Below are 20,502 nucleotides of genomic sequence, written 5' to 3'. Positions count from 1 at the left end.
AAACCCTCATTCTGTATCAATTGCCTAGTCTTCTGGACTAAATTCAAGATACAGGTATTTACCTTTTTATGGTAATATTTGAGGGAGCATCTTCTCTCCTGTATTGCTCTATGCTCACTAAAATCAGCTTCAGATAAGTTGTTGTTGTGCCCTGTGCATTAAATTTGTGGCTCCCTCTTACCAGTCACGTTTAGGGGAGGGATGGTGGCTCAGTGGTAGAGCATCTGCTTGGTAAGCAGAAGGTCCCAGGTTCAATTCCTGACATCTCCAACTAAAAAGGGTCCAGGCAAATAGGCATGAAAAACCTCAGCTTGAGATCCTGGAGAGCCGCTGCCAGTCTGAGTAGACAATACTGACTTTGATGGACTGAGGGTCTGATTCAGTATAAGGCAGCTTCATATGTTCTACTGTGGATCCATTTCCAACTCCTGTGCTTTAAGACTGGGATGCTTTTAAGAGGATCCTGGAGATTCATCTTTTTGCACAGAGCTTTTGTAAACTGCAGATTATATTTTAGACTGCAGCTTCAAATCTGATTTAATACTGTTTCAATGGTTTTAGAGTTTTGAACCTTGTTTTCTATGGAGGCCCAGGTCACCGCAGTTGCCGAGTCAGCCTTTTATCATCTACAGCAGGTCAGGCAACTGGTTCCTTACCTCTCCGCCCAGGATCTCACCACAGTGACCCATGCAGTGGTCACTTCCAGGCTAGATTACTGTAACTTGCTCTATGTGGGCTTGCCCTTGAACCTGACCCTGAACTCCAGATGGTGTAAACTATGATGGCACCTGCTGACTATGATGTCTATGTGGGCGCATTTTTCAGCCAGTGCTCTGTCAGTTGCACTGGCTACCAACTGAGTATCAGTTCTGTTTCAAGGTGATGGTTTTAACCTACAAAGCCCTGATCGGCCTGGGACCAGCATATCTAAGGAACTATCTCTCCCCATACACCTCCCAGAGAACCTTGTGCTCTGCTGAGCAACATATTTTGATTATCCCTGGCCCAAAAGATGTCCACTTAGATGTCTTAAATAGGGCCTGGGCTTTTTCTGTCCTGACCCCTACCTGGTGGGACGTGCTTCTACTAGAGATCAGGCCCCTGCAGAGCTTATTGTAGTTTTGCAGGGCCTGCAAATCGGAGCTGTTTCACCTGGCTTTCAGTTGAGGCAGTGGACCCTCAACTATCTGGCCTCCATACCAATACTGACCATCCAGCTGCCCTTATGGAGCACTGATATTCTATAATTCCACTCGACTCCATTCCATCTGTTCAGCTCATGGGCTTATATCATGACTGTTATTTATGTCTCACCATCTTTTAGTTGATTTTAAACTGTATAATCGTTTTTAAAATTATGCTAACTGGTTTTTAAATATCAAATCATGTTGTTACCCACCCTTAGCCTACCCCAAAATAATAAATAACAATAATACATACCTTGACAGCTTATTTTGTTAAGTAGGTTCATAAATTCTAATATGCACACATACCAAGATGATGATGATGATGATCGTTATTATTATTATTATTATTATTATTATTATTTTTATTTATCGTCCACCTTTTTCAATGGGACTCAAGGCAGATTACAAGTCTGATTTTAAAAACCCCATGCAGTCAACCAGCAAGCAGATTTCAAAATATGTTAACGTTTCTATCTAACAACAAAGATCCCTCATAACACAAAATAATGCAATGGGGCAAAGACTGAAGAACTGGGGGTATGCATTTAAGCAAATGCATGGAAGCTTTCCTTGTAGCCTCAGGCGCAGAGAACATGCATGAATGGGCTGCTGCCAGATTTGCTTGTATCTGTGGCACCTTCAGAAGGTTTTGATCAGATGAAGATGTGGAACCACTCATGGAAGTCCTCAAGGGAATTCACCTTCCAGGTTTAGATGCATTTCCCAGTATGTAAAAGTCTTTGTTTATTAGCAGTATTAGCATAATAGACAGCTAAAACAGGAAAATCTGTCTGTTTCTCTCATAATATTCATCTAGGGGGTTATAATATAGTGGGTTCAATGCAATGAAGAGGCGAGGTGGTAGTGTTCATAGCTCTTTATATTATCTCAGTATAATACAGGGCTGTGCTATAGGACTGCAGACTGGGCCAACAGGGCCAACTATGTATACACTCAAGGTTCCCATCCTGGTATGCTGTTGGACCATTCAAACCAGCAGGGGGCCTGTGACTGGAGCAGGACAGCAGGGATTTGGTTCCCGAGTCCCCAAGCTCAGTCCTACAGGCGCCAATGAGCCAGGCAAGAACACCATACCTTCTACATATCTGATCACATATACAACAGGAGTGAAGACGTTTTTGTTTTGTTGGGCCCTTCTCCCTGGCTTTAGTGTTGTGTGTTTGTATGTTTTTTCTTGAATTATTTTATAAATGAGCAAAATCAACAACTTCCTGTATGCATGCATTCTCCACTGTGGCCCTCATCTTGTGGAATGGCCTATCTGATGAAGTTGGGAAGGGTCCTACTTTTAGCTTTCCATAAACTATGCAAAACTGAATTATTCAAGATGGCTCTTCTACACAGGTGATGCAGTAGCACTGAACAAAAGGCTTCACAAAGTTACTTGGGTAAATTATATGGGACTGTGGTCTGTACCACTGTATATCGTTGGGGGTTGGATCTTATTGTGTAATTTTGCAACATTTAATGTGTAATGTTAACACATGATTTGCCTCAGTTTCCTTTTTAGAATTCTGGTTGGTTCTACAACTCAGTCTGTGAGTTGTAGTCTGTGCAATTTGCCTTGAGTACCAGTAAGAAAGGTGGACTATAAATAACAACTAAATATTATTTTAAATGCTGTTCTAATGTTCTCTGCCTTGGGGACCCTGTTTTGGTGGGGAGGTGGCACAGCAATGTTTTCAATAACAATCCTTCAGTTCCATCAGCTGCATCAGTAGCATGATCAGGTACAGTGGAGAGAGGGTGACTTTCTGCCTGCCAAGTATTTATTTAATTGACTATGTGCTTCGTATGGATAGTTATGATGAAACTGTTAAACTAAAATATCCAGTACTATTTGGACTGACAAACCCAGGCCTCATAGGAGAGTGAGAATGAATAATGAATTGTATAATATTAAATATACTGGTAAGGGCATTAATTATTTACATTAGATGCAGGTCTAAGAACCATGCAACTAGTTCCATGTGCCCAAGGGAGGGTCTGGACTTGTGTTTCTCAACCGGCATCCCTTCCTATAGCATGGTAAATGTCTTTAGGAACTGAGTGTAATTTTATAAGCATTTTGTAGCAAGGCATGGAGGTATGCTGACCAAAAGAAAAGCAAACATAATTTAGAACACACAACAGAATCTGGGTACAGTAGCTCTTTACAGCCCATCCATAAATGTAGAGATTTTTATGTACCTCCAGTAGTAATAATTAATCAAAGAATACCAATGTTAAAGAACATGAAAATGAACTTACAAAAATTGATTAATTTAATCAAGATAGTGTAATTTCAGATTGCCACATTCCAAGCTAATGCACTAATATGATGAGACAGAGAATCCAAGACACACAGTAAACTCGTTGTTTCACAGTCATTCGTTCAACAGTGTTGTATGAACGATAATTGGCAACTTACGTCCTGGTTTGTCAAACATCACTGAAAACAGGAAGTCCCTCGGAGTCATATAAAACTCTCCATCATACTGCACAGAAGCAAACTGCATAAAGCGTTTCTTTCGAATGCAGAGCTTTTCAGCCATCTCATCTTGAACATCATCTTTCTGAAAAATAAATAAATGACACAGAAATGACTGCATTTTTTAAACCACTGTCATTTGCTAGCATCCAAAGAACTGCATAACTAGTCCTGTTATTTTCTTGACACCAGCATCCTTTTGATGATTTGCTGGGATACTTTAAAGAGAGAGAGAGGCTGCTGACCGTTCAACAACAACTAGACATCCCAGCAGTCATGAAGAATTTTTCTTTTGCCAATGAACTTCAATATTTCAAACCTATGCTATAAAATTACCTACTTGTATTAGGTATTACAGATTTGTGCTATATACACTCATACTTCCTTAAAGAGTAATGCTAGTTTTTGGTATAGTTGAAAAATAATGGGAATTTCAATATGGAGGCTGGGATCTCAAGAGCTGTGTGTTCAAGTGAGATGCACTCATAGGCAGCGTATGAGAGACTATAGTGGGAAAGGGAGTCAGAAAATCCTCAGTAGAAAAAAAGCACAGTATCCATAATTCTGGATCCTGGCCTATATCTTATGCTGGTAGACTTTTGTGTATTGCAGCACCAATCAATGTTGGAATGGTTCACAAAACTTCTCCTGTTTATTCTATTGACAGCTATACTATAAATGAATTCTATGTTAACATTACAATGGTTTGAAACAGAACTATTCAGTCCCCATACTTCATTACACTTGTATTAGGGCTATTTGCTCATCTGTAAAAAATGGTGGTAGACTTGAGTGGACTACAGGGGTTATTTTTTCATTTTTAGAACTCATGGGGAAGTAATGTAACCATATGGAATATGAAAGTAGCACATGTTCTGGACTCTGTTTTCCCAATAACTCTGTTTCTCCAAAAATGATGTTCCTTAGCCCTGCAAGCAACTTTGAGTTGTCTGAATGCCTAACTATTTTTCATAGAAGCAAGATAAATCAGTGTTGGCTAAATATGTTTTGATTAATTACTGTCTCGAGATAAAGGTATATTATGAACAAGTTTTAAAACAGCTTTGGCAATAACTACTTGGAACTAGTTGTGTTGCACTTTTGCTCTCATCTGAACTGCTCCTCTGTAAAGAACTGTCTTTTTATGGGAGAATGAACCCATACCATGGTTCCCTGTTGACTATGGAGGCTCCTCTCATAGCTTCACCTTGTTGCTAGAAGCCATGAGTGTTTGCATTTGCAGACCTATAAACATATTAATTTCCATTTATAGCACAAAAAGACCTGAGCGTGCAAAGAGTTTTATCTTCCTTTCAAATTGACTTGAAAGTATGGAATAGATTTATGTTTTAGAGAATGTTATAATTTCCAAATCTATTCTTGTTGAGTGTTTGAGACAGGTGGCTCTGGATTTCTCAGAGTCTTTTGAAGAATGTAGCTTCATTTATAACACAAATAATCCACGTGTGCGAAGTATTAGCCTTTCATTATTCTTATTAGAATATACTTATCTCAGTTATGTCAGTTTGTGCCCTACAGAAGATTTAAAATAAGAAAATTGCTCTGTAGTCATGTTTTAGGTAACATTTCAGAATGAAGTTAATCTCTTCACATACTCAAATGCAATACAAAAGAAAGAAACTGGAGTTAATCCTGTTTTACAACTTCTAGTTTCAAATGGTGTTTCAAGCTCTTAAAACAGTGAAGTCTTAGCAGCAACAATGTTTGCAGGACCAATTGTCTCATGAACACATGAAACTGTCTTACACTGAATCAGACCCTTGGTTGATCGAAGCCAATATTGTCTAAAGGTCTCAGGGAGAGGTCTTTCAAACCATCTTCTGTTAGATCTTTTAACTAGAGATACTAGGGACTGAACCTAAGACCTTCTGCATGCCAACAAGATGCTCTACCACTAACTCTCATCCCCTCCCAAAGAATAAAAAAGTTATAATTTACAATTTGTGCCTCAAAGGAATTCAGTATTATTAATGGAACATTGAATCAGTCCACTAAATACCAGCTGAAAACACCCAAATGTGCATTCAAACACAGATGCAATCTATACACATACAGAATTGCTTTTAATAAAGTGGAATGGTGTTCCCATCTCCACTAGAATATATGCCTTTGGACACATATCCAAATGAGCATGCACTGAGAGCAATGTAATGCAGTAGAGAGCACCCATCCTGCATTCAGATGGGACATCTGGTTCAGGCAAGTGACACATGCACAAGAGGCTGCCTTTCTTGCATGCGTCTCCTTTGTTCATTTAAAACATTTCTGTCCCACCTCACCCAGGGTAGGTGACAAAAAAATAGGAAAAAAGAGAGAGATTAAAAATACATATGACAATCTTGAGACTAAACTGGGCTGATTCCACACAGAGAAATCCATTTCTAATCATGCATCCCACTTTTTTGTTTCCACATGATGTCATCCTCCATTCCTGCACAAATTGTTAACAGCCTGTTTTTCGGCTAAAGACTCCTTTTTAAAAAACCTGAAAAAAAGATCTTTCCCAGCATGGCGCTGTTGGGACAAGCTTTTCCATTTGTCCAGAAGAAAAGGTATGCCCTGTGTTTGGATGAAAGAAAATAATCCCTTCCTCAGCATTTTCACAGAACTGCCTTGGTGTCATTGCTGACACCAACAAACTGAAACTTAAAAAAAAAGAAAAACCTCTGAGAAGGGCACACCAGCATCCTGGCTTTGATAATGCATTACAACAATACAAACAACCAGTGTTTTTCTCCGCTTTCTCCATTAGCATTTGGAAACTTCCTGAAGTGCTCCCACTTCCCTGAGCAGGAGGCAGCCAATTAGCGTTTTCAGTGTAAAGGACTGCAAAGAGACTCCTAGTACCTTCCAGCCATCAGTTACCACAGGATTCAAATATTGTGTTCATCTGCCACAGCCCTATGAAACTGCAGTGTTGAGTATTGTGCTATTCTTGAGCAGAGTCATACATGCACCATTTTTTTAAAAAAAAATGTGGGTGAAGAAGCATGACAGCAATGGTGTGCATGTGTGTGTGATGCAATCCCCAGACAGTGTGAAAGAGAAACTATGGCTAACAAGGGTGAAAAAATGGATTACTCCATGCTGTGTGGATTCTTGTTGCAAGTACGAATTGAATGGCAATGGAACAACATGGCCACCACAGTTCATGGGCCTGGAGGATGCCTGCAAATCTTTGAAACCTCCTGCCTATTACTATAGATTGTGTAGAAACTGGTTGGCCGCCATTACCCACAAAAAGTGATTTCATTTCCAAAAGGTGTTTATAGCAGACATTAATGACACCAATTTGGATTGTTTAAGACAAAAATTCTTGCAAGCCACTGTTCATCTTTGATAAATAATGCACCTATAAAAGAGCTGAAGGCAAAAACTGGAAGTAAGTAATTTTTTCTCCCCTTTGGTTCTGGAAACATTTTCAAATTTTTTTTTTGGAAAGTGGTAAGTTGTTACTGAATTTTGAATGGTTTTAGTCAAAATTCTTAAATGCCTATTTAAGGCAGCAGTTAAATGAAACTTTAGAGCTTAGAATAGGCCTAATGCATTCCAAATGTTCCCAGTTACACAGCTTTATGCAAGACATCTTACACCTTATTAAATAAGCCAATTTGTTATAACAACTATAAACTTTGGACAAAGCACCTGTTCAAGGGTGGGGAAAATTATTTGCAACTGCAGAAAGCCATTTTGATGAAGCAAATGGGCATACTTTTCCGCCTGGGAATTCTGAGTAGATTTTAAAGTACTGTGGGAATGTGATTAAATGTGGTCTCAGGTGAAGAAAGCCGGATTACTTGGATTTATTCAGTTAGTTTGTATCAACTTTTATGATAAGAACAAGAATTTTTTTCCCTAAACGTTCCAGGAGTTTTTACTTTTCTGTGTTGTTGTGTTGTCTGCAAGTCTGACAGGATTCACATTTTCAGTTCTATAATGCTGTTTATACTTTTATTTACAAAAAATTACTGTGTCCCCTTGTCTAGCCAAGAATGCTCAACTGTTAAAGTTCATTTCTAGTTTCTAATATATTTTATTCTATCATACACTATCTTTCCGAATGCATCAAACCTACATTGAAATATGTTAGCAGTTCCTCTGTAAGCATGTCATAACATTTAATTACTTATTAAAAACAAATAGAATAGGGGAAAGACCAGTGATGCTTCAGTATTTGCCAGCTTTGCCATCTAGTCTTGTCTATGGTAGGAGGTAAAACATAACTGAGGAGGGCAGTAGATTTTGTAATGAAGAAGGCTGGTTCACCTTCTGGAAGAGGGCCTGGTGTATACTCAGTGGTGTTCAATTTGGGTGAATCTGCTAACAGCTTTGTGGGGAAATGGGGAAAGGCATAAAGCAAGAAATACCACAAATTGAGTGGAATTGGATATGGAAAAATGCTTGGCCAAAACTGATCTCAATGGATTTAAGGGAAAGCTTTATCAAAATATTTAGCAAGGATTTTTTTCCAATCAAGCAAGCAAGTCTTGGAAGTGTGAGGCCTTTAAAACTGACTTAATTCATATTTCCTAGAGTTAACATTGGTAAAGAAATTCTGGCCTTTAATAATTGAGAAAAATTATTGAGGATGGCTAGATGGCCATCTGACAGCAATGCTGATCCTTTGAATTTAGGGGGAGGTATTTGTGAATTTCCTGCATTTTGCAGGGGTTGGACTAGATGACCCTGGGGGGATCCCTTCCAACTCTATTATTCTATGAATTCTATGAATAATTGAATATGAATTCTATAATTCTATGAATCATTGAAGAAACAATACAACGGGATACTTGCTACTCCTTAACCCTAAGCTAACTTGTTATTTGTAAGGATGAGTAGCAGAAACAGAATTGGAAATGGTTCTTGTTTTATTAGCAATGGCTAAAATACATATAGCAGCAAGATTGGGGTGGGTGGGGGGAGCAACAGATCTTTCAAATATGAAGGAGTGATACAATTAACATATTACAGGAACTCTAATAATCTAGGTATCCCGGATAATTTTTTTTTTTAAAAGACACCCAAAAAGCCCGTGCAAGTAATAAAATTATAAAACTATCAAAATTAGTGAGAACTCAATTTTAAATCAGTAACACACTTTAAATATAAATATCCCCAAAAGGCCTACCTGAGTACACAGGGCTTCAATAACACCCCCACCCGAAAAAAACTTCAAAAAGAACCATTCAGTGCCATTTTCCTTCAGTATTCATAAAAGCATTACAAATCAAAGGTATTCTTCATTTCTAAATCTCAGATGGATTGAGTTACAAGATAACCTAAAATATTATTTTTAACATAGTTGGTGTTCTATATTACCAAAGAAATGAACTCTGAGTTTGCTTGATTTATGATGGACATCAAAGGCTTGTTGATGTGGTCCTTAAATGATTTTAACGGTTAGGAAGGACAGAGGGGTCTAGGGCACAAGTAATGGCCCAGGATCCCAGGATTCTGTCAGTATCCATCACAGTAACTGGGTCAAAATGGTCCATAACAATACATTTCTTCTTCCAGGTCTGTTACAACCAGCATCGAAATCAATGCATAGTCACAATATTTTGTCAGCTAAAACTTAGCAAGGGTATTATAACTAGTTGTTTATTCCACAGAGAATACAAACTCAGATGTAGGAGTCAGCAAATTCTGAGATATCTTAACCCATTGGGATGGTAATAAACTAGCTTAGCTGATGTCATGGTAGCAGAGAAGGAATATTTCTTTGCAGCTGTCACCGCCAATTAACAGAGCTTCCAGTGGGCTCTACAGCACACAGATTCAATGTGAGTTTTCTACCAGCACCATTCTAGATATCTCTCAGCTCTCTTCAGGTCAGTCAACTCCATGGTAGACTAGGGAGCCAGGTCCCACCTCAAAGATACAAGACATCAAGGGGGGGGGGGGGTAACCATGTAAAAGCTTTAAGGAGCTTCACATTCCAAACTCTGCAACCACAACAGAGCACATATTTGAAACCCTAAAATCCCACAGAGCATTCTTGAATCTGGTAGGTTTGTTGAGCCTTTGAGAGCAGACCATTTAAGTTAGGCTTCCTCCTTTGTGGGATGTTTCCCCTTGCCTTGAGTAGGTAGTGGTCAGTCCATGTTTCAGGCCGAATCTTCAACCCTGACACCAGACCTTGCCTCAAAGGCTCAGTGCATAAAATTAAATGAGGACTGCCTCTGGCTGGAAATTATTTTTAAATACATAGGTTTGAATTGTGGTTAATTTTGCAGACTCTTATCTCAGAGAACCAGGTTTGATTCTCCACTCCTCCACTTGCAGCTGCTGGAATGGCCTTGGGTCAGCCATAGCTCTGGCAGAGGTTGTCCTTGAAAGGGCAGTTGCTGTGAGAGCCCTCTCAGCCCCACCCACCTCACAGGGTGTCTGTTGTGGGGGAGGAAGATAAAGGAGATTGTGAACCGCTCTGAGACTCTGAGATTCGGAGTGGAAGGCTGGATATAAATCCAATATCTTCTTCTTCTTAAAACCCTGGACCAGCTACCAAGGGATTCTGTGAATTCCTTATATTTTGTTATTTTTCACAGCAAAACAAAGCAAATCTCCTTAAAAGAAAAATATCAACCACACAGTATCTCATTGGTGGTTAGTCAACCTACAAGTTTCTCTTGGTGGTCTTTTCTGGGTTTTAAAATAGTGTTACCAGTATTGACTTATATGCTGCATTCCTACAGCAATGTAATTTCAGCAATGAAATCCTCTAAACTACTCAGCCCACCCAGAAGCCTCCTACTCCAAATGCAAAGGGGCAATATCAATGCTAACTGTAATGACAAAAACAGTGACACTTTTTCTTGTCACAAAATCCTAAATATGTTAGTATATTTCAGAGCTAATATTATTTAAATAAAAGCCCATGAATTTAATGTAAGATTTACTTTAAAAAAACAGTGGTAAAAAAGTCCTACTTAGTAAACTTAATTTATAATTGAACACTAAGCAGATTTGATCTTGTGCGTCTTTAATACCAGCTTAATAGGAAAAACATTAACTAATCATATGCGTCCAGTGACTGTTAAGGGTAGAATTTCAGCTAAAGAATTCAGCTGCTTTATTGCACCTAGATACAACAAGGGTGTTCCCAAGTAGATATCCCACAGTGGCAAGCAAGGCACAACTGAATGAACTTCAGATAAAGTTTCAGCCTTAACTGTGAATGTAGGCATTTTTGTGGTTTTTAAGTCAGAACTGCAGTGTTAACATGGCTATATTAATGGCAAAGCTCTAATAGTTAATGGTGAATTAGACTTGAATGACTTCAAAGAAGTCTCCAGTGATGCAAGTGTCTTTACCTTCCTTTGACATGGCAACTATCAGCTGTTAGGAAGCAAATTATGTCTGAGCATTATCTGAAGACACACAATTTGGTGCTAGCAGAGAAATGCTTGAAGGCAGCAATTTTCTTTTCTCTGCAAGCTAATTTTTAATTTGAGCTATAAATCTCCTTAAATTAATTGATTTTATTTGAAAAGAGGCAAGGGTTTTCCCTCAACATTTGGCTCCTATCAGAAATATGACCTGAGGCAACCATAACAATATGTGCACAATGGTCTCCCCCCCACCACCAATTCCCATTAAACCGGTTTAATTCATCTCATGAGATAACACTGGCTGTTAGTCAGACTATTTAATCTAACAACACAACAGAATAAAAAAGCTTTAAATAGTTGTTTCATCAAATTGTAACATGTATCATAAATTACATGTTACATACCTAGTTATTAAGCATGGTGATGTTCATGGGTCCATTTTTCTAGTGTCAGGGGAAAGTTCTCATATACATATTTGGATCTAATTTATACTCCAAATTAATATTTGTAAATACATTTCTCTTAAATTTTTTGCACACATTCTTCTGACATTTGCAATAATTCATTGTCTATTTTATTCTTCTTGACAGCACTGGTTCAATGCCATCTTGTTTCAGCAGTGTAGTGTACAACGAAGAGTTTAAGATTTTTCAGTTTTTTCCTGTAATTGTTTCTCTTGCATTTTTTTTAATCTCCTGCTTCTTTCCATGTAAATCTTTAACTATCCAGTTCTGTTTCAGCTCTCTGCTTGGTTCCAGACTTCTGCAGTCCAAATCCTATCACATCATTTATTGATTATACCATCCTGTTGATTGTATTGATTTATATTGTGTAATCTGTCTTGAATCTCAGTGAGGAAAACAAACTAGAAACGATGTCAATATATAAAAAATTATCAATTTCCAGTCTCTTTGAGCTCAAAGCACTCTCCTGCAATAATTTCTATCGGAAAATCATTGCTAACAACAACTCACATATTCAGAAATAATTTTCTTTGGTTAATCTTTGAAAAGATCACCCAACCTTCTGTACAGAAAGCCCTCATATTAACTTTTATTTTTAACTGTCTTCATACACCTGTATTTACAAACAAATAAAAATGCTCTACCCAGCAGTGTAATCTGCTAGCATGAATTATGCTTTAAAAACCATTCTTAGTTACAGATGAGTGGATTGGAATGGAACCAGAGACAACCCAGTAAGGAGAACTTGTAGCAAATATCCCATTTGAAGAAGATATTGAAGAAGATGATATTGGATTTATATCCCGCCCTCCACTCCGAAGAGTCTCAGAGCGGCTCACAATCTCCTTTACCTTCCTCCCCCACAACAGACACCCTGTGAGGTGGGCGGGGCTGGAGAGGGCTCTCACAGCAGCTGCCATTTCAAGGACAACCTCTGCCAGAGCTATGGCTGACCCAAGGCCATGCTAGCAGGTGCAAGTGGAGGAGTGGGGAATCAAACCCGGTTCTCCCAGATAAGAGTCCGCACACTTAACCACTACACCAAACTGGCTCTCCTGTTGTCCTGGTAATCAATCATTCATGTCACATCAGATAAATTGAACAGTACAATTCCAGAAATTTCAGGAGGACCATAATATAAATATGATAGAATGCTCTTCCAATTAGAGACAAAAGGGCCACTCTTCCTTGAGGAAGAATTAATCCAGTACATCCTGCAATACTCTCCACTCAGAGACAGACAAGTATCTATTCTATAAAATCTCACAATATAGTGTAAGGTCCAAGTAGTTTACTCACACACTTCTCCGCAATGGGGTTCCTTTCTTCATTACTTATCTTTGAGAGGAATAACTATGCAGCATTCTGAAATCATATATAATCCTAAAGCATTTAAAAACTCTAAAATGGCACTAACCTCAAAGTTTTCAAACCTACCTTTGACCAGGAGTAGCTCAAGGCCAGCTGTAGGACTTATCAAGTAGAATCTTTAGTAGAAGAGAGTGCTCACATAACTTGCCCTGGGTTTCTTAGGGTTTTTTTTTTTTTTTAAATTAAAATCCTAGCCTTCTTACCTCAGTAATCAGATCCAGCCTCCAAGCACTGAGGCTTCTGGGCCAGTTAGAACTAGGCAAGTAACAACAACATAACCACACCTCCTCCAAGTAACAAAGTCTATTAACATATAAGTCAAGAATGCCATGGGGAGGGGGGTACTGGAAGAATAACACAACATTTCCTTGCCTAGTTTGGGAAAGGGTACAAACCGTTTACTCTGTGTGGCAGACAGGAGTAAATTTAAAAAATGCTCGTGGAGTAGGACAACTTTCAAATAAATAAATAAATAAATAAAGAACTGTGAAAAGTGGAAGAACCTAACCAGGCCAAGGTGATCAGTCTTCTTCCCCAGTGAAACAACTATGCATTTCTTAGAGAGGAAAAGTGCCAATGGCTGATGTACTAACTGATGTATGTACTAACAAAGTGATGCTGATGTACTAACAAAGTGATGCTGATGTACTAACACTGTATGCCAATACAGGGCAGCCTGTCTGGTTCTATGCTCAACTGCAGCACAGGAAAGGGCTTTTTAGAAGCAACTACAGGGAGTAAAACTATTTTAACTGGTCTTCTATTACTGTCCATCTATGTTATGTATTAAATGAAGGTTAATATTACAGGCTCCATCTTTACCTTTGGCTATAGGAAAAGAAGTGTGGTCTTTTCATTCTCTGCGAATGACCTTGGGTGTACTCAATAGAATATGAAATATGACCTTGGGAATGTACTTAATGGAATCTCTCAGTGGAAACATAATAAAGCCAACATAATAGATCCAGTGGAAAAATTAATGGACTTAGTGCTATGCTGCTTGTGCAAGATCTTGTGCAACATCCAGTGCTTTCCTTCCTATGTATTATAGCTCCCAGAAACTGGTTGCACAATAACCTTGTGCGAGAGGAAATAAGTGGAGAAACAATAAGACTTATTTAGTGCAAATGGCAACCATGGACTTTTTCTTGCGCTTCGGCTTGCCTGAGAGCAACTCACTGGGGACTACATTCAGTTAGAACACTGATGGTTCACATCAAATTCCTGATACTACCTAAAAGGCTTGTTCCCCCCAACATGAACCATTCAGATACAAAACAGATTCTTTCCAGTCCTGAGATAGTAAACAAAAGGCGGAAGCCATACATGACAAAAAACCTCTCCTGAGCTCACTGCCAAATGTCTGATCTATTCAGTGTCCTATTTAAAGGTGTGCAAGCTGATGCACAACAAAATCTTTGATGCCCTCACTATTCCTTCACTCCAAAGACAGTTATATGGGTGTCAAAGCCAAGCCAAGTGGAGGCAGTGATGGGAACTAACAATGCAATTCTGAACAGAGTGAAACCTTTCTGATCCCATTGACTTAAGGGTGTACCTCCATTAGGACTGCACTGTAAGATATCGGGGCAAGAGAGAACTTTGAAATTCTGACCATGGACTCCTTCACTGCAGGAAATAGATATGAAAGGTCACGGTATCCACCACCACAAGGGAAAAGAAAGCAGACCATATGTGCTATAGTTGGAAGTTTCCAATTACAATTTTATTTTAACCTTCAGTACGTATTTTGGCAGCCATTGCATTATGAATGAATATGTATGCCACTAGTATTACATTCTGGCTTCTAAAAAGCTTTATGCAGTTAACTTTTTTTAAAATTTAGCAAGCTCTGGCTTGGTTCAGATTCTTCCTGAAATATAAGCTGAATAAGGTGGGGAGGTAAAGAGATATCTACAGAAAATATAAAGGCAGAGAGGGTCCACAGGTTCTAACAAGGCAGGAACCAACTTGTTTAACAAGCCATACATTTACACTCAGCCTGCAAGTTACCACACTGAATTACTTTGAAGTGACAGTATTTTAATAATCATTGCTTTGCACACCCTTCTTTAGACACTCTCTACTCTCTCTGCAAAACTTAAGAGCCAGGCGGATTTTCTAGGAGACAGTTTGGACAGAAGAACTGCATGCACCAATGAATGAAGGGATCCTGTTGTCAGCAATATGTTTTGCCATTCCACCTCCCACTCATATTCAGGGCACAAACTATGTTCAAAACTATCTCAAGATTGCAACTGCTCAATGAGAAGGGGAAAGACACAATAATATATTCAGATATTCTCATTTTTACTACTATTTGAAATCTCCCAAAGCCACACACTAACTTTGAAAGAGGAAATGTGCCTCAGCTTACATTAAGATGTATTTCTAGCAAATAGTATTGAGAAGAAAGGAGAGGATTAAAGTGGGGGTAAGATGGGAGAAAGGGGTAGTGTAAAGCAGTTAAAATGTGTTTGTGGGGAATGGCTTTGTGTTAAAGGAAGATATAGAACTTTATGGGAAGAAGATACAAAGAATCATAGAGTTGGAAGGGACTTCTAGGATCATCTAGTCCAACCCCTGCACAATGCAGAAAACTCACAAACACCTCCCCCTAAATTCACAGGATCTTCATTGCTGTCAGATGGCCATCAAGCCTGTTTAAAAACCTTCAAGGAAGGCGAGCCCACCACCTCCCGAGGAAGCCTGTTCCACTGAGGAATCGCTCCAACGGTCAGGAAGTTCTTCCTAATGTTGAGCTGGAAACTCTTTTGATTTAATTTCAACCCATTGGTTCTGGTCCTACCTTTCGGGGCCACAGAAAACAATTCCACACTATCCTCTACATGACAGCCCTTCAAGTACTTGAAGATGGTGATCATATCACCTCTCAGCCGCCTCCTCTCCAGGTTAAACATCCCCAGCTCCTTCAACCTTTCCTCATAGGACTTGGTCTCCAGACCTCTCACCATCTTCGTCGCCCTCCTCTGGACCTGTTCCAGCTTGTCTATATCCTTCTTAAAATGTGGTGCCCAAAACTGAACACAATACTCCAGGTGAGGTCTTACCAGAGCAGAGTAAAGCGATACCATCACATCACGTGATCTGGACACTATACTTCTGTTGATACAACCCAAAATTGCATTTGCCTTTTAAGCCAATGCATCACACTGTTGACTCATGTTCAACATATGATCCACTAAGACCCCTAGATCCTTTTCGCACATACTACTGCTAAGACAAGTCTCTCCCATACTATAACCATGCATTGGATTTTTCCTACCTAAATGCAGAACTTTACATTTATCCCTGTTAAAATTCATTTTATTGATTTTAGCCCAGTTTTCCAGCCTGTCAAGGTCATCCTGTATCCTGTTTCTGTCTTCTGTGTTTGCAACCCCTCCCAATTTGGTATTATCTGCAAATTTAATAAGCATTCCCTCTATTCCTTCATCCAAATCATTGATAAAGATGTTGAACAAAACAGATCCCAGGACAGATCCTTGAGGCATTCCACTTGTCACTCCTCTCCAAGAGGATGAGGAACCATTCACAAGCACTCTTTGGGTGCAATCTGTCAACCAGTTACAGATCCACCTAACGGTAACAGGATCCAAACCACATTTTACCAACTTGTCAACAAGGTTAGTATGTGGAACCTTATCAAAAGCTTACTGAAATCAAGATACACAATGTCTACAGCATTCTCCTGATCCAGCAAGGTAGTCACTTTCTCAAAAAAAAAGATCAGGTTAGTCTGACATGACATGATCTTGAGAAAACCATGCTGGCTCTTAGTAATCACACCCATTCTTTCTAAATGTTCCAGCACTGACTGTTTGATTATTTGTTCTAAAACTTTTCCAGGTATAGACGTCAAGCTGACGGGTCGGTAGTTACCCAGATCGTCTTTTTTCCCCTTTTTGAAGATGGGGACAACATTCGCCTGCCTCCAGTCTTCCGGCACCTCTCCTGTTCTCCAAGAATTCTCAAAAATAATAGCCAGAGGCTCAGAAATCATATCTGCAAGCTCTTTTAGAACCCTTGGATGCAATTCATCTGGCCCTGAGGATTTAGTTTCATTTAAAGAAACTAGGTGTTTATGTACTACCCCTATGCTGATCCTAGGTTGGAACTTCATACTCTCCTTATATGTTCTGTTTTTGCCATGCTGAGCACCTTTCCCCTCAGAAGAGAAGACTGAGGAAAAGTAGGAATTGAGCAGTTCCACCCTTTCTTCATTACTTGTTACAATTTAACTTTCTTGCCCTCGCAATGGGCCTACCATGTCCTTGCTCTTTTTCTTACTCTGAACATAAGAACCCTTTTTTGTTGTTTTTAGCATCTTTGGCCAGCCTAAACTCATACTGAGCTTTAGCTTTCCTAACGTTTTCTCTACGAGCACTGGTGATTTGTTTATATTCATCCTTGGTTATAAGGCTCTCCTTCCAACTCCTAAAGGAGTATTTTTTATTTCTCAAGTCTTTAGAGAGCTGTTTATAGAGCTACTTCGGCTTCTTTAGGCTTTTTCCATTTTTTCTTCTCATAGGAATCATCTGTGATTGCGCTTTCAGTATTTTGCTTTTAAGGAACTCCCACCCCTTCTGAACCCCCTTTCTCCTAAGTATTTCTGACCATGGGATTTTACCCAGCATAATTCTAAGTTTATCAAAGTTTGCCTTTCTGAAGTCCAACCTATAAGTCTGACTATGTATAGCTTTTCCCTTCCCTAAGACTGTAAATTCCAAAATCACATGGTCACTACTGCCCAGGGTGCCCACTATTTCTACTTCTTCAATCAATTCTTCCTTGTTGCAAATCCAAGATAGCAGATCCCCTTGCTTCCTTCTTCACTTTCTGGAAAAGGAAGCTGTCAGCAAGACAAGTCAGGAATCTATTTGACTTTTCATTTTTAGCAGAGTTGGACTTCCAACAGATGTCCGGGTAATTGAAATCTCCCATGATCACTGTATCCCTTCTCTTGGAGAACTTTGCAATCTGCTGTAGAAATATCTCATCCAAGTCCTCTGCCTGACTTGGTGGGCAGACCTCCACAATAATATCACTGTTATTTCTTACTCCTTTTTTTTTTACCTAGAGACGCTCAACTGAGTTGCCATGCTCAGATTCACATATTTCCTCACAAGTATATACCTCCTTCACATATACTGCTACGCCTCCACCCTTTCTCATTGGCCTGTCCCTTTTAAATAAGTTGTACCCCTGAATCCTAATATTCCAGTTGTGAGTGTCATCCCACCAAGTTTCAGTAAGGCCTATTATGTCCTAGTCTCCTTCCTTTATTAGGACTTCCAGTTCCTCCTGTTTGTTTCCCATACTCTGTGCATTAGTGTAGACACATCGGAACCCACGATTTATGCATCCCAAGGGTTTAGTTTCTGTACAAGCCTGCAAGTTAACATTACCTAGCGTATGTGCCACTCTTTGCAAATCTTTAATGTTCTTATCCCCAGTTTCTGGCATCATACAAGGCTTTGAATTATTGTCTCGCTCCCCCATACAATTTAGTTTAAAGCCCTCCTTATTAGGTTAGCAAGGCTGTTACCAAACACCCTTTTTCCTACCGCTGTAAGGTGCAAACCATCTCCCGATAGAAGACCACCATCTCGAAATTGTAAACCATAGTCCAGAAATCCGAAACTTTCCTGATGACACCATCGACGTAGCCAGTCATTTATTTGAAGTATTCTTCTTTCTTGTCCTAAGCCACGGCCTTCAACAGGAAGCACTGATGAGAACACAACCTGTGCGCCCAGCTTCAACTTCTGACCCAGAGCCACATAGTCTTTTCTAATACGTTCATGGCTATGACAGGCAGCATCATTCATTCCCACGTGGATCAGCAAGAAAGGATAGTAATCCGTGGGCTTGATAAGTCTTCCAATCCTTTCTGTCACATGCTGGATGCGTGCACCCGGCAGAGAGCAGACCTCTCGGAATGACAAATCCGGTTGGCACACTTTGGGCTCCACCCCTCTGAGCAAAGAGTCTCCAATCACCACCACCTTCCTCTTCCTATATTGTGGAGCAGAAGCTCTGAGCTTCTTATCCACAGGATCGTGAGAAACTTTCTTCAAGCTTCGTGGAGGCTGGGAAGTAGGCCTTGTTCCAATGGTTCAGAATCAGTTACTGTGGGGAGATCCTGAAACCTATTGCTGAGCAGCTGGGGCTCAGAACATCTCCTGATTTTCTTTCTCCTTCATGTTACATTTTTCCAAAAACCCTCTTTCTGTGTTGGGTTCTCTTCTAATTGCTGAGATACCATTTCCTCTTCCTCCTCTTGTCCTTTCAAGAGTGCCTCATGTGTTCTGTCAAGAAAATCCTCACCTTCCCTTATACATTGCAGTGTGGACAATCATAGAATAGAATCATGGAGTTGGCAGGGACCTCTAGGGTCATCTAGTCCAACCCCTGCACAATGCAGGAAACTCACAAATACCTCCCCCTAATCATGCCTCCAGTCCCTGTATCTTCTCCTCCAGCAGGGCCACTAACTTACACTTGCAGCAAGTGTAATTCGTGCTACTCTCAGGTAGAAATACAAACATCCCAGTCTGCTCCCTCACCAGCCATACTGCTGCAATCTGTTTCAAAATTTTCTTTATCTTCACTTCTCTTTAAATCCCACTATCAACTGCCACTTGAAACTACTTGTGGGTAACAACCCACCTTTCTACAGAACCCCCAGGCCAAGAGCCCTTTGGCTCTTGCCCTTCGGCTTGAGCCAAAGGCTCGCACCTCTGGCAAGGATGAGCCTTGCAAATTAAAGGTTCAAACCCCCACCCACCTCTGACTCAACAGCCAGAGCAACAACAGAGGGTGGGGCCAGCAATTACCCCCAGGCAAACAAGCTCTCTTCACTTAGCAACAGCTTACCAGCAGCTTTGTTCCAGATCTAAGCACCTTCTTCTACTGCAGCTGAGCCACATGAGAGAGCCCTACACCGAACAGCACATAGTTAAAGCAGAATTATGCTTTCAGCCTTAGATACCAGTCTATAAGATCAGTCCTTTCCAGCTATCTGGATTTTTACTCATACACAACAGAATGTAAAGTAATTTATTTTTAAAAAAAATTCTACCCTGCCTTTCTCTAGCAAAAGCAGCTTACAGTCGCACTGTCATTAAAATCATATACAATAAAAACTAAAAAACAGGATAAATTAAGAAAGAACCCACATACATCAGCGCAGAAAACATTCAGTAGCCTGAGAGTTTAAAACACTCTGTGGGAAAAGTCCATTCAGACTCTGGGCCTTTAGAAAAACTTCCTTGTACACCATCTCCATAGGTGTCATGGGCTGAGTGCAGGTGTGAGCAAAGTCCGGTCCGGGGTCAAGCCAAAGAGTTCAAACTGAAGCCGAGTCAGGTAGCTGAGTCGGGGTGGAGAATAAGGTCATCTGGAGCGGGGAGTCAGGAAGCCAAAGAGAGCAAGCAAGAGCGAGAGAGCCGAAGGGGATGCGAGTTGTCATGGAAGTGACTTGTTGCTTCCACAGAGAGCCCAGCCCTGAGCAGGGAGCTAAATGGGCCTCTGGTGATGCTCCAAATAGCAAGCGGGGCAGCTCCTGCTAAAACTCAGAACTCAGTGACCTCCTTCCTTGAAGGCATGCATCC

At 40.0% G+C, this 20,502-nt stretch overlaps 1 protein-coding gene across 1 annotated transcript in view; it reads right to left on the bottom strand.

Annotated features, from left to right (window-relative positions):
* Positions 1–20,502, bottom strand: part of MICU2 (mitochondrial calcium uptake 2) — a 146,036-nt gene that overhangs the window by 50,508 nt on the left and 75,026 nt on the right. The window contains exon 2 of the mRNA XM_060234798.1: positions 3,619–3,763. Within this exon, the coding sequence (XP_060090781.1) occupies positions 3,619–3,763 (145 nt within the window). The remainder of the gene's footprint in view (positions 1–3,618; positions 3,764–20,502) is intronic.

The sequence above is a fragment of the Heteronotia binoei genome, chromosome 3 (assembly GCF_032191835.1).
Source record: "Heteronotia binoei isolate CCM8104 ecotype False Entrance Well chromosome 3, APGP_CSIRO_Hbin_v1, whole genome shotgun sequence".
Classification (NCBI taxonomy): domain Eukaryota; kingdom Metazoa; phylum Chordata; class Lepidosauria; order Squamata; family Gekkonidae; genus Heteronotia; species Heteronotia binoei.
Note: the sequence above shows the minus strand (reverse complement) of the source record. Positions and strands in the feature narration are given on the sequence as shown.